The sequence below is a fragment of the Cetorhinus maximus genome, chromosome 8 (genome assembly GCF_964194155.1).
Source record: "Cetorhinus maximus chromosome 8, sCetMax3.hap1.1, whole genome shotgun sequence".
NCBI classification, from domain to species: Eukaryota; Metazoa; Chordata; class Chondrichthyes; order Lamniformes; family Cetorhinidae; genus Cetorhinus; species Cetorhinus maximus.
In genome coordinates, this window is record NC_135886.1 from 121,119,630 (window position 1) to 121,138,476 (window position 18,847).

At 45.4% G+C, this 18,847-nt stretch overlaps 1 protein-coding gene across 1 annotated transcript in view; it reads left to right on the forward strand.

Moving 5' to 3' along the window:
* Positions 1-18,847, forward strand: part of LOC144683927 (calpain-5-like) — a 171,113-nt gene that overhangs the window by 125,168 nt on the left and 27,098 nt on the right. The window contains exons 7-10 of the mRNA XM_078547509.1: positions 921-998; positions 2,324-2,519; positions 4,366-4,488; positions 6,009-6,205. Of these exons, the coding sequence (XP_078403635.1) occupies positions 921-998; positions 2,324-2,519; positions 4,366-4,488; positions 6,009-6,205 (594 nt within the window). The remainder of the gene's footprint in view (positions 1-920; positions 999-2,323; positions 2,520-4,365; positions 4,489-6,008; positions 6,206-18,847) is intronic.

Sequence of the window (18,847 nt, forward strand, 5' to 3'; positions counted from 1 at the left end):
ACTATTAGCCTTGGCTCTCCATTCACCACAATACTGCTGATCTGCTCAACCACCTCATATCCACTTCCTTTAATGCCCTTGACCCAGTAAAAGAGTTATTCTTTTCCCATCATGATTGTTTTCCATGCTATGGCCCCCACCTTCACTCCCTCAACTCTCAGCAACATATCTGGCACACAAATGATTTAACCATCCATTACCAAATCTGTCTGGAATATATTAAGTGCTATCAGACCTCAATTTCCTCTGCCAAAACCATTCCCTACTCTGGGATAGTTTTCCTGTATTAAGGTGATCTAAGTTGTTCTTGTTACCCCGAGACTTGATTTCCCAAAGCTCTCCTTGCCAATCTCCACAAACCATAACTCATTCAACGCATCCATGTCTTCATCTGTTACAAGGCCTGCACGCCCATCACCTAACTCCATTGCCTTTCTATGCTGCGGGAAATTGACTTCAAGGTCCTTGTCCTTGCCTTTAATTCGTCCCATAACCTTGCACCAATCTACTTTCGTGGTCTCCCTCAACTCTACACCCCTGCACACACCTTCTTCATTTTTAACATTGGCCTAATTTTGATTCCCCAATCCATTGCACCACCAGATATGACCACTTTTATCAGCTACTATGCTCTTTCTCTCTAGAACCCTTACACTGGGCAACTTTTCCTTGTCGTCTCCTGCTTTCAAATTCCACATGAAGAAGCTTTTTGACCATGCTTTGGATCCTTTTCCTCCTTGAATCAGTCTTTATCCAGTGTGAAATGTTAGATATCTTTCTGTGCATGAGCAGCACTATAGAAGTGGACATTGTTTAGATACCAAGTTTTGATCAAACCATGAAAAGATGTAAACAATAGAACTGATAGAAAATGTATTGTAACTGGAATTCATAAGCACTTAATTTTCTAATTTTTGTAGTTCAAAGGAGTGGCGGAAGGTCAGCAAAAAAGAGCATAAAGCCATTGGTATTGAAGTTAAGAATGATGGAGAATTCTGGTGAGCCAATTCATTGTTTAAACATTGGCCTTGGGATCCATAAACCATACAAATCTAGATTATAAAAATGGTCCATTTATTCAATAAATATTTTTGTTTGCCAATTCTGTTGTAATATCACTTTAAGAGTGATGTTCCTTTAAGAAGCGCAGAATGCAGATGAGCCAGGTACTTGGATGTCATCATGTGACCAGGAGCCATGGCCCCTCTCTGCACTGTAGTACCCTAGACAATAGGATGTGTCTACTGCTTGTACTGACTTAGCCATGAATAAACTCCACCAGAAATCCTCAAGTAAATGGAATCTACGTACCTCATTTGTGTTACGTATAGATGGCACAAGGATGTCACTACAGATTCGAGTACTATCAAGCGTGCTGTAGACTCCTGTTCACTGGGTCTGGGAACGGCTGTACCTATATCATTATAATCTTTATCAGCATCCATAGAGGAAAATCTGTCATCTCATTAATCTGGGTTTTATTTGAACGCGGACCCGAGAGAAAAGATAAGAGTGTGATCGAGCGTGGAACAAGAAAGGTCCATGATCTTTTCACAGACAGTACAATTACTTTTGGACTTCACCCTATCATAGAGATAAGGAGCACAGTGCACATGGTGAGGATGATGGGTGTGGCAAGTAGGAACTTCACGTTGGTACGTTTGAGGGTCCTCTTTGAGGCTGTGGCTGAGATAAATTGTTGGACAAAACTCAAGGGAGTTTTATTCTGTAGTCAGCTGTTCTATATTGGATGATAATTGGAAAAATGACGCACCCTGATATTTTTCAACTTGATGAAAATAAAATTCATCCCCAAATTTGAGGACATCAATTTTCCAACATCAACTTTCATTTTCCAAAAGTAAATTAAATAAGGTGCTGAAAAGGTATTGGTGCCCTTGTAATAGTATTCCAGTAATTTGATTTAGTGAGACATCTCTCCTATTCTTTTCAAGCTTGATGATATCCTGTACTGAGTTTTGGCCTTCACAGTATTTCAAGTAGGATTTCCAGTAGGATGATACTAGTGTATTTACTTCACATCTTGAATCCTTCGTAACTTTGATCTTTTCCGCTCTACTGTTAAGTACCCTATCGATACCAACAATGCTGTTGGTCATTTTTTAAGGAAAGGCTAACTTATCCAGCTTAACAAAAATCTACTATCTGTTGTGATGGATATCATTCTTAAAAAATGCTGTGGCATAAGACAGGTCAATTATTTACAATGCTGAATCATGGAAACTCAATCAAATGCACTTTCTGTGGTCGCTATTTTGTTCATATGTCCCTTAAAGGCCTGTCTTTCTGGGTTTTATCTAAGGATGGCATTTGAAGACTGGTATAAATACATCACCAATGTGATAGTTTGTCGACTGATAAACACATCTTACCTGAGTATTCGCAAGACCTGGGACGAGGTGATCCTGCGTGGGGCTTGGGCCAGGCATGAAGACCCATTACTGAGCCGTGCAGGTGGCTGCACAAATTTCCTGGACACATTCCTGAAAAATCCACAGGTGAGGCTATGCCAAATGCCTTGTTTGTTGTGCATAGCTGCCTGTGGAACAGTATAATGAAAGCTCTTGAATGATGTTATGATAAACACTGCTTTCCTTTTTCCCTTGCATGGGTTCAAATGAGCTCAGACTGGTAGAATAAAAGCCATCTCTATCTTTATCTTCCGAAATGAAATAATTTGAAAAGCCTAAACATAGATTTCTAATAGACAAAAGCTCGGAATAGAAACTGACCTTCATTTGGAATTAATTGTCAATAAATTGGCAATCTCAGTCAGGCAAGGACATGCTGGCTTGTGTGGGAGTTAGGAAATGTGGCATTGATGAAATGGGGGTTGCTTTCCTGACATTGTTGGAGGACCTTAACCTTAGATTTAACTGTACTATATTTGGCCAGTAGCTCTTGACGTGGAGTTTGGGCACCTGAAAAACTGCACCAGTTTTAAACGTTGTCTGATCCTGAAATGAAATAATCAACTTGAATTCATTAAAAGGCATAATTTAATTTGTAGAATAATAGAATGGTTAGAGCACAGAAGGAGGCCATTCAGCCAGTACTAATGGCTCTCTGTGAGACCAACTCAACTAATCCCACTCATCCCTTTTCCCCGTGCCCCTGCAAACTTTTTCTCTTCAGATAATTGTCCAATTCCCTTCTGAAAGCCATGATTGAAGCCGCCTCCACCACATTCCCAGGAAGTGCATTTCAAATCCTAAACACTCGCTGCATAAAAATGTTTCCCCTCATGTTGCCATTGCTTCTTTTGTCAATCACCTTAAATTAGTATCCTCTGGTTCTCAACCTATTCGCCAATGGGAACACTTTCTATCTATCTACTTGGTCCACACCCCTCATGATTTTGAAGATCTGTATTAAATCTCCTCTCAATCTTCTTTTCTCTAAAGAGAACAGTCCCAGCTTCGCCAAGCTAGCCTCCTAACTGAAGTCTCTCATTCCTGGAGCCATTCTTGTAAATCTTTCTGCACTTACTCCAACACCTTTACATCCTTCCTAAAGGATCCAGAATTGGACACAATACTCCTGTTGATGCCAAACCAGTGTTTTATGAAGTTTCATCTCAGCTCTGAAGAAGGGTCTACAGACTCAAAACATTAACTCTGTTTCTCTCTCCACAGATGCTGTCAGACCTGCTGAGTTTTTCCGGCATTTTCTGCTTTTATTTCATCACAACTTCCTTGCTTTTGTACTCTATGCCTTTATTTATAAAGTCCAATTCATATAAATGAGCTGTGAACTCTTAATTACTCTAATATTGACATCTTTTGTATCCCCCACTCCCTATCATTTGCAGTTGTGTCCTGCAGCATTCTCCCTAAATCTCTTCACTTCTCTTTGCTCTAGCTCTTTCATCTCACCATCAGCAAGTGTGCTTTCAGCCACTTAGGCCTCATGTTTTGTAATTTTCTCCTTAGAACCTCTCCATCTCTGTGCTGTGTGATTGCAGTCTGTGTTCTAAGAAGGAAAAAGAACTTACATTTATATAGTACCTTTCATGATCTCGGAACATCCCAAAGTGCTTCATAATTCAAATTTTTAGTTTACCTCATGCTGAAGACCATTTGCTAGCCATTACCAGACAAAAGGGTACGCGAGGCACCATCCTATCAACTTAGGAATGTCAACATGAAAGCATGACCAAGAGACCTTGACATCTCTAGGGACTGTTTATGTGTGTTCTAGAGAGAGAAAGAAAGAAGTTTCTCTGCCAAGGTAGGCTTATGCAGTGCCTACAAATTCCATAAGAATTCTATACTTATTCTGAAAAGCATCATTTATTAAAGGTCTTATTTCTTACTAAAAACTTTTCCTTTCTCTTTGATATAGTATGTGTTTGATGTCATGAAGGATGAGGATGAGGTGCTTATTTCATTGCAGCAGAGAGACAAACGCATTCACAGGAAAGAAGGCAAAGGAGAGAATCTGGTCATTGGTTTCAGTATCCACAAGGCAAGAGAAATGTATTAACTCTCTTCACCTGTTGTGAGAAACGTCTACACCAACCATTTCAACAAGGAACCGTTTACTTAGACTTGTACAAATAGACACTGAAATTAATCCCCATTGGGTGGTCATAATATTAAAGATTCTTTGTTCTTATTCAAGATATGTTCATTTCTTTGTTTAAAGAATGTCAATTATCTTTCCCCTCTTCTAACTGGCAAGGACAACATTCCATGTCAACTTGTGCCTCTTGCAAGTACCAATTCTTCATGTGTAAACATAAGCAACATTTTTCAACAGACTGTTTGATTGTAAAAGACATCACAGAAGATACTGATCCTGTCCTCACCCAAAGCGCATCCAGGATTACCTCCCATCAGATGGTCACTAGATAGCAATCAGGAGCCAGAGCTCTTAATTGATTCTTTCCTGTTCTAGTTCAATTGTAAGTCTTTTATTACTGCCCTATCTGAGAGCAGCTAAAACTGCACAGAGCAAGCATTGAGCTTGATCTAGATAACAGTACTGCACCGTTTACCAACTGGAGAATCGGAGAAGGGGGAACCAAGAAATTTTAGGAACAGGGAAGGGCCATTGGACCCAAAGAAGCCTGTCCCTTTGTTTCTCAGATAGACTAGACATATTCACCATCTCAGAACATCCCTCAATTTATTTTCTCTCCAGAAATGGGCACCTAGGTGTCCTCGGGCTGGCATGGACAAGATGGACTGAATGGCCTCCTTCTGTGCTGTAACTTTTCTACGGTTCTAAATAATTTGCTCCAACTTATTCATACTTAGAGTCATTTACAGCACAGGCAGAGGCCATTTGTCCCATTGACTGGAATTTTCCAGCCCTCCTGCGGAATTTTCCAGTTCCCCCAAGGCAAGGCCGGCGAGCCATTGAAATCTCCATTCACATTGACAGGGCCAGAAGATCCCATCGGCGTAAGGGGCTGGAAAATTCCGGCCATTGAGTCTATGGCATCTCTCCATGGAGCAATCCAGTCAGTCTGCTTTGTCTCTGTCACCCTGCAAATTTATTTCCTTCAAGTTCCCACCCAATTTCCTTTTGTCCTCTTCAATAACCTTTCCTGGTGACCTGTTTCATAACTCCATTGCCCTACCTTCCTAATTACCTTGTATTTGATTCCTGGAATTTGAACAGTTCAACATATTAAACAATTTGCCTTTGTGTTGCAATGTGTTTTTAACCTACAAATACAGCAGGTTGAAGCTCCAGTACACAGTCTCTACAGTATTTGGGGGGGTGGGTGTGGGTGAGGGTCATCTTTGATCCCTTACTTTCCGGAGTCCCTAATTTCCTTTGTGCTACTGTGCAGTACTTAGAACAACAAGAGCTCAAGTACTTCTCTATGGTGAGGCAGAAGCAAACTGGATGGGAAGAGAGAAGAAACATAACAGATAAGGAGGAGGGAATGTTTTATTCTAGGGGCGCAGTAAGAGATAAGAAAGCAATATGTTTAAACTTTCTTCAGCTGTAAACCTCATTGTGTTCATCTTAAGGTGGAACTCAACCGAGAGTACAGATTGCACAGTTTGTATCAGAAAGTGGCTGGGTCAATCTACATCAACACACGAAGTGTCTTTCTGCGAACAGACCTGAAAAAAGGACGTTATGCCATCATCCCGACCACCTACAACCCAAATTTGGAGGGTGATTTTCTACTGAGGATCTATACAGACGTGGCCTCTGGATGCAGGTATTCCCCAAGAATCTCGAGATAAAACTCACCCTTTCCACAATACCTTACGAGAACCCTTAGTTTTCAAATTGTGTACTTAGAATTTTTCTCTACTTTAATATTTGAACTAAGTTAGACATTTAGGACACATAACATAAATAGGAATGAGCAAACATTTGTAATGTTATAATGTAATGTACAGTGTATTGTAGCGCAGAGATCCTGTCTTACAAAAACATAGTTCACAAATTCTGACTTCTTGCTCAATGATGCCACCACACCTGACTTTACATTCCACTGTATCACTTTTCCTAAAGATACCACCTTGACATTTTCCCACTTGCACATTCTCCTTTAAGCACCTTGCCCTTCTACACCATTCCCATTTCTCCTTTTAAAAATCTTCTTGTCTACCACACATCCCAAAGCTCCTGGCTATTTTGTGTTTGAAATTTCTTTCTTCCCTTCCTCATGTTGCCTCTGCGCCAAACTGTCCTCAACTCTGGCGATTTCAACTTTCACATAAATTCCACATCCCCTCTCCTCTAATTTATCTGCACTGCTGTATTCACTCAACTTCACCCTTTACACGCCCATAGCCACATTCTCAGCATTGTTATCACGAACGGTCTTGCCAACTTCAAGGACAGGATTTTGAGCTCCCGCTAGTGCCAGAAATGGAGGCAAGCATGAGCTAAATATAGCCCCACTGGCCGGTGTGCTGGTTCCTCAGCTTCATTCTGCTTCCAGGGCATTTTCCAGGAGGCAGCATGCGATGAGTAGCCGATAAAGGCCACTTAAAGGAGACTGACTGGGATTTTCCAGTCAGCCTCCAGGCTCCCCTAGGAGCCTCCCTAGGTGCCACAGCAGTCACAGGCTCCCCACCCTACAGTGATGGCCTGGCTGCAAAAGTCATGTTTTAATTTAAGTCCAAACGGTTGGAGAGAGAATGTCTCCATTCTGAAGTGCCCTTAGCTTTACTTACCTTCTATTGCAGCCTCTGATCCTTTTAAGCTCAAAGGCCTCCAATTGGCCTTCCAGCTTTGAGACCACGGTCAGGAAGATATAATAATTTTCATAACATTATTGGAATTTATTGTAAAGTAGAGTAATAGTGGGGTCTGTGTCAATGGGTATGTCTGTGTGTATGTGTGTGGGTGTGCCTGTATGACTTAATTGAATTAAAGGCAACTGGTCTGAAGGCATTGATGTATCAAAAGATAAACTAGGTCTGAAATGTTAAGTAGGCAAACGTAGGTGTACAGAGAACATTTGCTTTTTAAATAAACCAGACTAGATTGAATTCAAAAGACAGGGTGAAATATTATACCAGGAGAAGTTAAGAAACAGTGGGCAGAATTTTCTGGCTGGCGGTTTGGTGGGGGGGGGTTGTGCAGAGTGGGAGCAGGCGTGGGTTGGCACAGATCTGATCGCTGCTCACGATCAGGTCCGCGCCGCCATTTTACATGGGGGGGGCCAATTAATACCCGCCCAGCGTACTTCACGACTCCCGGGCATAGCGGGAGTGGGCGGGCGGCGGCGGGCGCGCTCAGCCCACTGGGTCCAATGGCGACAAGAGGCCTGTGTAAACGAAGGCCCGGCAGCCTTGGAAAGGCTGTTCGCAATGGCTGGGTGAAGGGCTCTGCAGAGGGGCAATGGAGGTGACGCAAGTCTGGAGGGTAGGCCTCCACCTCCCCTCCCCCCCCCCCCCCCCCCCCCCCCCCCCAAACTAAGTCTGAGTGTAGTGACTGCATTGAATCATTGATGGTATGTGTCCTTTGCTGGGTGGGTCAGCAGGTATTGCCCATGCTGAGGTCACCCTGAGAGGTTGGTGAAGAGATGGGTTCTGCCCCCATAGCATGTGTTAGACTGAGACCCACATGACTGGTTTGGGGGCAACCTGGAGGAGCTGCACCTAGGGCGCTGTGCTTGAACTGCAGGACATGTCCAAGTCAGGGTGATGACATGCTGGGAGGGGAGCTTCAAGGCGGCATGGCAATGAACCATCTGCTGCCCTCTGCGCTCCACATGCTTGTTCCTCCTTGCTATGGAAGGATATACCATGTGGGGCCTAATATGATGTAGGCAGCATGTGGCCAGGGTAGGGGGCTGGGGAACAGGCCTAGCATCTTTGTGTGAGTGTTTGGCAGCAGCGGGGTGAGGAGGCATTGGGGCCCTGATATGTCCCACTCTGGTTGGGGTGGGCCGTGCGCGAAGAGAGTCCATGTATGATTTGCACAAATCAATGCTCTTCTCTCATTTGCAGGAGAAGGATGCTCATAACGCGGCAGAGTGTGTGAGGACTGGCAGCGGCCAGGCACAGTTAGCCATTCTCAGCCAGTTTGAGCAGGAGGCCCTAGATTTGGAGAGGTGCCATGTGCCCAGGTCCACTGGTGTCAGTGAGGCTGAGGTGCCACGGGCAGGTATGTTTGCCCAGCAGTGAGGTCAACATTTTTCTCCCAACAGCCATAGCACTGCTGAATGTTTAGTGATTTAATTTTGCAACATGGCTTGACCATTGCTTATGGAAGGATGAGCGCATAATGATCCGGGGGACAGGGATGCACATTGACATTGTCTCCACGTCAACTGATCCAATGTCCTTGTTCTTCCTTTCAGCATCAGCAGAGCAGGGCCAGGAGAAGGGGCAGCAGAGGCCCCCCTCACACCTGAGGGCCCTGAAGTCTCACCAGTGTCACACCATCTCTGCCAGCGCAGATATTAGCACCTCGATGGGAATTAGAGCATTGGCTAGTGTCCCAGGGCACAGCGGTGAGGGCACTTCACAGTTGCTGGAGGAGCTGGCAGAGACAGAGTGCCCATGGCGCCAGCAGTCGGAGGACTGCAGTGGACCAGGCACACGCTCAGTCGGTGCCTGATGATGTGCCTCTGGAGTTGTTCGCGACGCAGCAGGGGCAGGAAATGCGGCCGGGTGTGTGGGAGCACCTTGGGGAGATACATGAGGCTATGCTTGGCTTGGTGCCTGTGATGGGGGAGTCTACGCGGATGCTTGCTGAAACAATGAGCCACATGTCCGAGCGCCATGCATCCTCCATGGATAGAGTGGCGACTCTCGTGGAGAGCCTCCTCCAGGAGACCCATCAGGGATTCCTGGGGATGCGCTCTGACCAGCAAGCCCTCACATAGGCATTGACCTCAGCTGGTCAGTGCCAGTGTGGGAGATGGTCTGGGCACCAAGTTTCCCAGCTTGATGCCCATCCATCCACAGTGAGCAAGGAGGTCCGAAGTGACCTTAAGTCAGTGCAGCAACTGCCTGTCGTCTCTGTGGGCACCTCTCAGGGCGCTCTGAATGAAGGTGGCAGCTCCTCCACCCATCTCCCAATGACCATAGCATCCGGTGAGTCTGCAACGACTGGGGAGATGCCAGCTGTGGAACTGGCAGCTCCCTCCCAGCCGGGACCAGCACATGCTCCATGGGCCAGAGGACGACCGCCACGGTCATCGAGGCCAACAGGACAGCGGAGTCAGTAGGCTGTCTCAGATGCCACTCCCAGCGATGGAACAGCATCAAGATGCAGCACCCGGAAACGTAAACATAAGGCACCTTAGGCACACCACGGGTTTATCACTGGTGCTTTGGTGTTGGCCCAAGAGGAGGTCCTTATGATTTGCTTTGAATTGGAACACCTGTGTCATTTTGTTTCATTAAGTTTCTTTGTTTGTGATATTAAATTCAGATATGTGACCATGGCTGAGGGTGCCTCTTTTGTTCTGCATGTGTATGGTTTCCAAAAATGTTATGAGTGCTTTGTGGGACATTCAGCTTTATTAACCAGGCCCTTAGTTACTGTTCCTAACCTGGAAGATTTGGCACTTAGGTATTGAGTATGGAGCCGACAGCCTAGGCTTGTCCTGAAGGTCCACACGTAGTGTGTTCGCTGAAGGTTCATTGGATTAAAGCCTCCCGGGTGTCCCTGCCTCCCTGCGGTATGCCTGGATCAGCGTCTACTCCCTCAGCATTTCCCTGTGCGTGCTCATCCTTGGACTCACTGCTGGACTCATCGTGTGCAGCCGCAGCCACTGTGTCGACGTCTTCATCATCCACAGTGTCCCCCCTTTCCAGCGCCAGATTGTGGAGAGCGCAGCATGAAACCACTATCACTGAGACACGATCTGGGGGCTACTGGAGTGTGCCCCCTGAGCGGTCCAGGCATTGGAAGCGCATCTTGAGAAGACCAATGGTTCTCTCCACCACAGCCCTTGTGGAGGTGTGGTTCCTATTGTACCGCTCCTCAGCTTCTGTTCTTGGATGACGGAGAGACGTCATGAGCCACCTTCTGAGGGAATAGCCCTTGTCACCCAGCAGCCAACCATCCAGCCGGGCTGGAGCACTGAAGAGCCCCAGCACCTAGGAGAGTCTGAGGATGTAGGTGATGTGGGAGCTACCTGGGTACCTTGCACAGACTTGTAGAATCAGCATCCTGTAATCACACACTATCTGCACGTTCATGGAGTGGAAGCTCTTCCTGTTGACGAAGGCACCGGGCTCACCTGCTGGCGCCTTGATGCCCACATGTGTGCAGTCGATTGCACCCTGGACACGGGGGAAGCCAGCAATGGCCGCAAAGCCTCTGGCTCATTGTGTCTGGCTTGCCTGGTCCCAACGGAAGTGGATGAAGGTCAATGCACGCCTGAACAGAGCGTCTGTAACCTGCTTGACACAAGTGTGGACAGCTGATTGGGAGACACAGCAAGGATCACCCATCGACCCTTGGAAGGAGACAGAGGCACAGGAGTTGAGGGCAGCTGTGACCTTTAGAGCCACTGGCATGGGGTGCCCACCCACACAGTTAGCAGAAATCTCAGGCCCAATCATCTGACAGATATAGTTGACTGCCTCCTTTGAGAGACAGAGCCTCCTTTGGCACTGCACCTCAGACATATTGAGGTAGCTGCTTCGTCACCTGTATACCCTGGCAGCAGGATAGTGATGTCTTCTGCGGCCCCTTCCGCCTTGGTCTACTTCTCCGTCCTGCCTTTGCCTGTCCTCCCAAAGGTGGCTCCCCTGGAGGCTGAATGTGCACTCCTGGGCTCCTCCCCCTTCTAGCCCTACCTTACTCCTCAGAGGAGCTGCCTCCAGTGGACAGTTCAGCTCCCATTCCCGGGCTAAGGGAAGGCTTTCAGAAACCTGTAGGCCCAAAAAAGATTCCTCACTGCAGGGTGCTAACCTGAGGGTTAAGAGTCCAGACAAAGCAGCTGGTATGCGTTTTGAAGTATTGCACATCACACAGGCAAGCTTCAATAATTTTGAAAAATCAATACTTGAGAGAGCACACTCGCGATCCCAGTGAGCCCCCTTATCCCACCCGTGGATGAGGTTTATAGAAATGAGTCCTATCCACCTTCCCGTTGTGCCTGTGCGCCGACCCAAAGATTGCACGGGCACCGAAAAATCGGCGTTGATTGTTGGTGGCCCGTTAATTAATGGCAGGCGCGCAGCAGATAACATCTCGTGCCTTCCAACAAGATATCGCGATAGTGCGCGGTGATGTCAGGATGCTCGCTCGACATCACTGCGCATCATTTTACGCACAGACATGCGGGGCCCGCCCCCATATGCCAACTGGAAAATTCTGCCCAGTGTGTTTATTTTTCCCAAGATTACTGGTAAAATTTGTACTATGAGAGATTTTTGTTATTAGAAAGGTAAAGTCCAAAAACATTGAATTTGCATTCAAAGGAGAAAATATGTATAAAGGAGAGAAGGCTGTGTGTAAGGGAAGGTGTTCTAAGATCTAAAACAAGTATGAAAAAGCCTTCAGAATCTACGCTTCAAGCTGCTGTCTACAAAGAACTGAATTTAAGAAAACTCACTTTGAATTGGATTGTTCATGGTATCTTGTTTCTTTGCCTGGGTCTTTTAAGCCTATGTGTCTTACTGTTGCCTTAATGAAAGTATAACTGGGAGTTAGATTAACTAGGGGATTTAGAAATTATCATAGTAGTAATTTGTCAATCTACATGTGTACTTAAAATCATTTCTTCTATTAATAAAGGTTTAAGTTAGTTTTGTAAGAAACCTAAATGACTTGGTGGTCTTATTACTACTGAATTCAAGGCACGCATCTCGAACTTTATACAAGTTGCATAACAGTTGTGGCAGTTGTTTCAAGTTTCCTTTTGGGATTTGAGCAGCTCAGCATTTACCATCAGCTGTGCCATAACACCACCTACCATCTTTAATTGAATGGAAAATGTATTTTCAGACGATTTAAGAGGACACCCCCTTAAAAATTGTGACCGGTGACTGTTTCTCCCCTGGCCAGGTTCAGGACCCAGAAACAACCCTGACCTCTATTTCCCCTTCTCAGGAAAATCCTGTCCTAGATCTCTATTTTAGACAAAGTCATTTCTAATTACTTTCACCACTCTTTTAACTATCTTTTATGTGCTTTTTCCCTTTATATGGGATGTCAGTCTTCTTTTATATTCCCTCTTTAGCCTTCTTAATCTTCCTTTTGATTCTTTACTTTTAATGTTTGCAGATTTATTTGTAGTCTCCTCCTATATTTATCATAAACTACATTTTCAAATCTAATGTTTACTCCTCTCTCTTTATTGCTGGTATGCCAATCTCTTTACCTTGAATCAAAATGTTTACATCCATCCTTTATGCAATGTGTGGACACTGAGTGATAAGTCAGACCAATTTCCTGTAGTGAAGAATCCTGTCTTCTCTTACTCCATGTATCTTCTGAAAACTTTACCTCTTCACATATGTTGTAATGTAGAGCCAGCTGAACCCCAAGACCAGTAATCCACTTCATGAAGAGCACAACATTTAGACACTTCATGCATGTGTATTCCTCCTGGATACTTTAGAGGTCTCTGATGTTCCATATTATACATATAGCACACATCACTAACCTAGCTCCTGATGTCACCACTCCTGTGCTGTTCTGCACTTAATTCATTAGAATGAATTCTCACTTAGTCGCCTGAGCTTGCAAGTACAAGCCCACTCTGCCTCAGCATTGCATCTTACCCAGTCAGCCTCCTGCCACTCAAGAAGTCTCTCACGAGCACAAAATTATTTCATAATTGCAAGACACTAACTGATCACTCCCTCATGAATTCACATGGCTGCCCCAATTAAAACTGTGCAGTCAGTACAATCCAATTAACTTAATTGATTTTGAAATGAATATATTTGAAACAAAGTGCGATCAGCACGACCTTCACACAGCTTCCAGTGGCCCAGCGTACTTATAACGCAGCCTACAACTAATGATTCAGCCATCCCCAAGAGATGATTACTATCATCTCTCAGCAATAGATCACCACAAGAAAACATTGCAGTATGTCTTTGTTTTTGATGAGTTTACTTCCAACGCTGTGCACAATACTTATCTTTCAGTACCACATCTGGATCGCAGGTCCACTGATCTGGGTACAGGACTTAAGTCCAGTGAACAAGTTCATAACAGACTCCTAGTGAGATCTACTTTTTAAAATGTAGAATCAGCTTATTGCACATGTTGCAGTGTTGCGTATGTATTATTCGATTGAGTTCCACTTGTTTAAATAAACCTAGGACTTCAACACCATATTGCATGACTTCTGCTTTAAAATGCTGAGAAGACATGTCCAAATAGTGACATTCTTACAGATTAATGCACAGTGATGTAGCATCAGAAGGCTGTGGTCTTGTCAAGGAAAGGTTTGTTTTTATCAACAGTTTTCAACATCACATGGTGGTTGTAAAAGAAATGGTGGAAAATATACATGCTCAGTGCACTGAACCTATTCCCATTTGAGTTATCGAATGACATTGAATTTGTTGCTGCCCATTTTTGCTGTTTTAACTCTTTGAAATGATAATATTGCACACTGGCACCAGCTAGTTAATTAACTATTCACACAGAAAAAAAAGTGAATCCGTTGAAGGTGATTAATTCCAAAACATCTGCTAAGTGAATTGCACTATTTAATTTGCGATCATTAAAATGCACCTAACAGTGGAGAAATTCCAGATTTGGTCTTTGTCTACCTTTGCCAACAGACACTTTCATGTACCCAGGGCTGCTGTTTGCATTTAACTGCAAAACTATCGACATGTATTGCAGGACATGCTGCCGTAAAGTTTTAGGTATTTGGGAAATGAGTTTAAACCATTACTTACACGCCTATCTAAATTGCATCCCTGGTAACTGAAATAGCTGGTTATTCTCCAAGGTTCACAGGATACGATTGACCAATGGCTGCACTGTAAGGAGTTGGAGGCTGCAGTACAGACATATTCCTGCTGGTGGTGCTGGGAACAATTTTGACAAGCACCAGCAGGCACTGAGCAGTAGTGCAACCAAATGCGCTCGGAAGTTAATACTGTACTACAAAATTAAAGCATCTGCAAGTAATCCATTTTTTAAAGTGACAAGCTTTAGGCACCTGAATTATGTGACCATTAATAATTGGATTTTAATGGAATGATCCAAAGAATGAAGCAGCGCACTCAGAATCATGGGCTGGGATTTTCTGTGCCCGCCAGTGTCGGGCGTGTTTGGTGGGGTGAGCAGACAAATTGGCATGAAACCACTTAGCAATTGTACATTCAGCTCGCTGATGGCGAGCCACGTTTCCTGCCATCGGATGTCAGGAACCTCATTGTAATACATCTGCATATCATTATTAGGCCAGCCCGCCGGAATCGTCCCCCCTGCTGGACTGACCATCCAAGGCAGCGGGACAGCACGCCAACGTGTTTCACAACAGCATATAAAAGGCGTGTACTTGGCTAGCTGCACTTTGAGGGGAGCTCAGAGGTGAGTACACAGCAATGATGTGCAGCACTCACAAGGGTCGCCTGTTGTTGAGGCAACTTGTGGTGGGGACAAGGGCTGCCCTTGCAGTTGAAGATAGCGCACAAACATTCCGGAATGGACCAGCCGCCCCCTGGTTCAAGCTAACAGTGCAGCCTTGCAGCGCGTGTTAGGAGAATGTCTGCGCCTGAGCTGAGAGCACAGCATGCAGTCCAAAGGGCAAAGCTGCAGCTAATCGGTCAGGCGGAGTGGGCGAGGTGGGTTGGGTCTCGAGCAGCCATGCAGCGCACTCATTTCTGGCCATCCAAAGGATGACCAGCACTCTCCGGGAAGCCTTAAAACTTAACCAGGACAGGTTCTTAGTACACCCATGCTAATCCACTTGTCTCTCTCTTTCATCATGCAGGAGTAGCACATCAGGAGCATTGAGCCTGGTGAATTAGCTGTATGCCTGATGGCCCACAGAGAGCGAAGACCACGAAGGAGAGAGCGACTGAGGCTCCTGGCTACACAGAGGGAGGAGCAACACCCTCTGGAAGAAGGGGCAGCTGGGGCTCCCGCGCACGCCATCGAAAAGCAACAGTGAGCATTCACAGGTCGGCACCTAGCGACACCCAGGGTCTATAGACGCCACCTTTCATTCCTGCAGCTGACCGAGAACCAGTGTTGCAGAAGACTGCGCATGTCTAGGAAACTAGTTGGTCATATTTGCCACCTGCTTCAGGATTTGGCACCATGGGGACATGGAGGGCATCCACTGCCAGTGGCCATGAAAATGACAGCGGTGCTCAATTTCCACGCCAGTGGCTCCTTTCAGGGTTCCACAGGTGACTTCTGTGGGATCTCACAAGCTTCCACCCATAAATGCACCAATGAGGTCACAGATGCCATCTTTGCCAGGGCACACAACGCTGTGCACTTTGCCCGGGGCTAGGACAGCCAGGATGCAAGAGCGATTGGAATACCCCAGATCTCGGGTTTCCCACAGGTGCAGGGTGCAATTCACTGCACTCACGTGGCACTCAGGTCTCCATCGTAACACATGGTCAACTACTTCAACCACAAGGGGTTCCATTCGCTGAATATGCAGCTGGTATGTAACCACCAGAAACGCATCCCGCTGGTGTGTGCACGGTTTCCAGGGAGTGTGCACGACTCCTGCATCCTCAGCCGGTCACAGATCCCTGAGCTCTTCAAGGTCCACAGAAGCTGCAGGGATGGCTCCTTGGGGACAAGGGCTACGCACAGAGGTCCTGGCTGATGACACCCGTGCAGCGGCTTCAGACTTAATCGGAGTGAAGGTATAATGAGGTTCATGCTGCAGCTCGCAGCTTGGTGGAGCAGACCATTGGAGTGCTGAAAATGTGGTTCCGGTGCCTAGACCAGTCTGGTGGAGCTCTGCAATATAGGCCACAGAGGGTGTCACATCGTCATTGTCTGCTGCGCCCTTTACAACCTGGCACTGCAATAGGGAGAGGAGCTGGCTGAGGAAGAGACGGAGGAGCTGGAGGTCTCCTCCAATGAGGAGGATGCCGACGGGGATGAGGGTGAGGACATACGAACATACAAACAAGGAACAGGAGTAGACCACTCAGCCCCTTGAGCTCGCTTTGCATTTAATAAGATCATGGTTGATCCGATAGAGACCTCAAATCTGCATTCTTTCCCGCTTTCTGTCTCTCTCCCTTTTTGAATAATGGAGTTACATTTGCTATCTTTCAAATTAATGGGATCTTCCCTGAGTCTAGGGAGTTTTGGAAAATTAAAACCAATGCATCAACTATCTCACCAGACACTTCTTTTTAGACCCTAGAATGAAATCCATCAGGACCCTGGCTCTTGTCAGCCTGCAAGATACTCATACAATTTACCCATTACCACTTCTCCGGTGACTGTAATTTTCCTGACTTCCTTCCCCACTTCCATTTCCTGGTTTATAGCTGCTTCTAGGATGTTACTTGTATCCTCTATAGTGAAAACTAATGCAAAATACCTGTTCAATTCATCTGCCATCTCCTTGTTTTCCATTATCAATTCTCCAGATTCACTTTCTATTGGACCAACGCTCACTTTATTAACTTGCTTATTTTTAAAATATTTATAAAAACTCTTACTATCTGTTTTTATATTTTTGGTTTGCTTTCTCTCATACTCTAATTTTCCCTCCTTATTAGTCTTTTGGTCATCCTTTGCTGTTCCTTATATTCTGTCTAACCTTCTGACCTCCTACCTGTCTTTGCACAATTATATGCTTTTTCTTAAAGTTTGATACTATCTTTAGTCTTTCTAGTTAACCATGGATGGTGTCTGTCCCTTGGACTTTTCTTACTCGTAGGAACGTATCTATTCTGTGTATTCTGAAAAATCTCCTTAAATGTTGCCACTGCATCTCTATTGTCCTATCCCTTAACTTAATTTGCCAATTCACTTTTGCCAGCTCAGCTTTCATGCCCTCATAATTGCCTTTATTTCAGTTTAAAAACATAGTTTCGGATCCACTCCTCTCTCCCTCAACCTGAATGTAAAATTCAATCATATTGTGGTCGCTGTTACCTAGGGACGTCTTCACTATGAGATCATTAATTTTTCTCATCTCATTGCACAATACCAGGTCTAGTATAGCCTGCTCTATGGTTGGCTCCAGAAAATGCTGTTCTAAGAAACTATCCTGAAAACATTCAATGTACTCCTCATCTAGGCTATCTTTGTTCGTCTGACTTTTCCAGCCTATATGCAAATTAAAATCTCCCATGATTATCGCCGTGCCTTTCTGACAAATTCCAATTATTTTATCCTTTATGCTCCATCCTACCACGTGGTTACTGTTAGGGGCTTGTACACGACTCCCACAAGTGACTTCTTGCCTTTACCATTTCTCATCTCAACCCAAACTGTTTTCACACCCTAGTTTCCTGAACTTAGGTCATCCCTCTCTAATGTGCTAATATTATCATTAACTAACAGAGCCACCTATCCACCTTTTCCTCACTTCCTGTCCTTCCTAAATGTCCTATACCCTTTAATATTCAGGTCTCAATCCATATCCTTGAAGGTGATGATGATGGAGGTGAGGCCCTCGCACTGGCTAGATGAGGCAGGTGTGCTTGGGAGGCCCTCATTGCTGCTGATATGTGGAGGATGATGACAACATGCAGTGAGGAGACCCTATAGTTCCTCGCATCGCATCTGTGAACGTTTGACTCCAGTCTAGCTTATAGCAGCACACATGCCCTCTATGATTATGCTCCTGTCATGGAGACGGAGGCCCTAATAGTCGCTTGATTGCAGGAAGACGATGACGACAATCAGTAAGGACACTTCATAGATCTTCACATAGCTTCTGAGAATGTCTGACTCCTGTCTGGCTGAGGGCATCTTGGTTGAGCTCTGTGATCAGGATCATTTCATAGAGATGCAGCCATGAAACTTCAGAAGCATCTGATCTTTTGTCCACCTCCTGCACCTGAGCCCTTCAGGAACACAGCGTCACTGGTCACAGATGCTGGTGTGATGGGGGTCAGCCCCATCTTAAAGGTGTTGGGAGCACACGGAGAGAACGATGGAACTCTGTGACGCCTGCCCACTACATCCTGGCAGCAATGACAAGCACCGCCGAGGTGCAGGTATCAGTAATGTGTCCAGGGAGTGTGAGGCCGGACCATCACTTTGGTCTGAAGGCTGCACAAGGCACAGGGAAGAGGCCCTGGACTGAGACACCTGCCTTTACCTTGTGCGCAAAGGTTTCACAACTGAGTGACATGAACACTGATCATCAGAATAAGGAGCCATAGGCAGGGAGACATTCATGGGAGTTTACTGACGATAGTGAACTGTAGGTACAAATGATTAACACCCGTGCCCACAATGCAACTAATTCTTC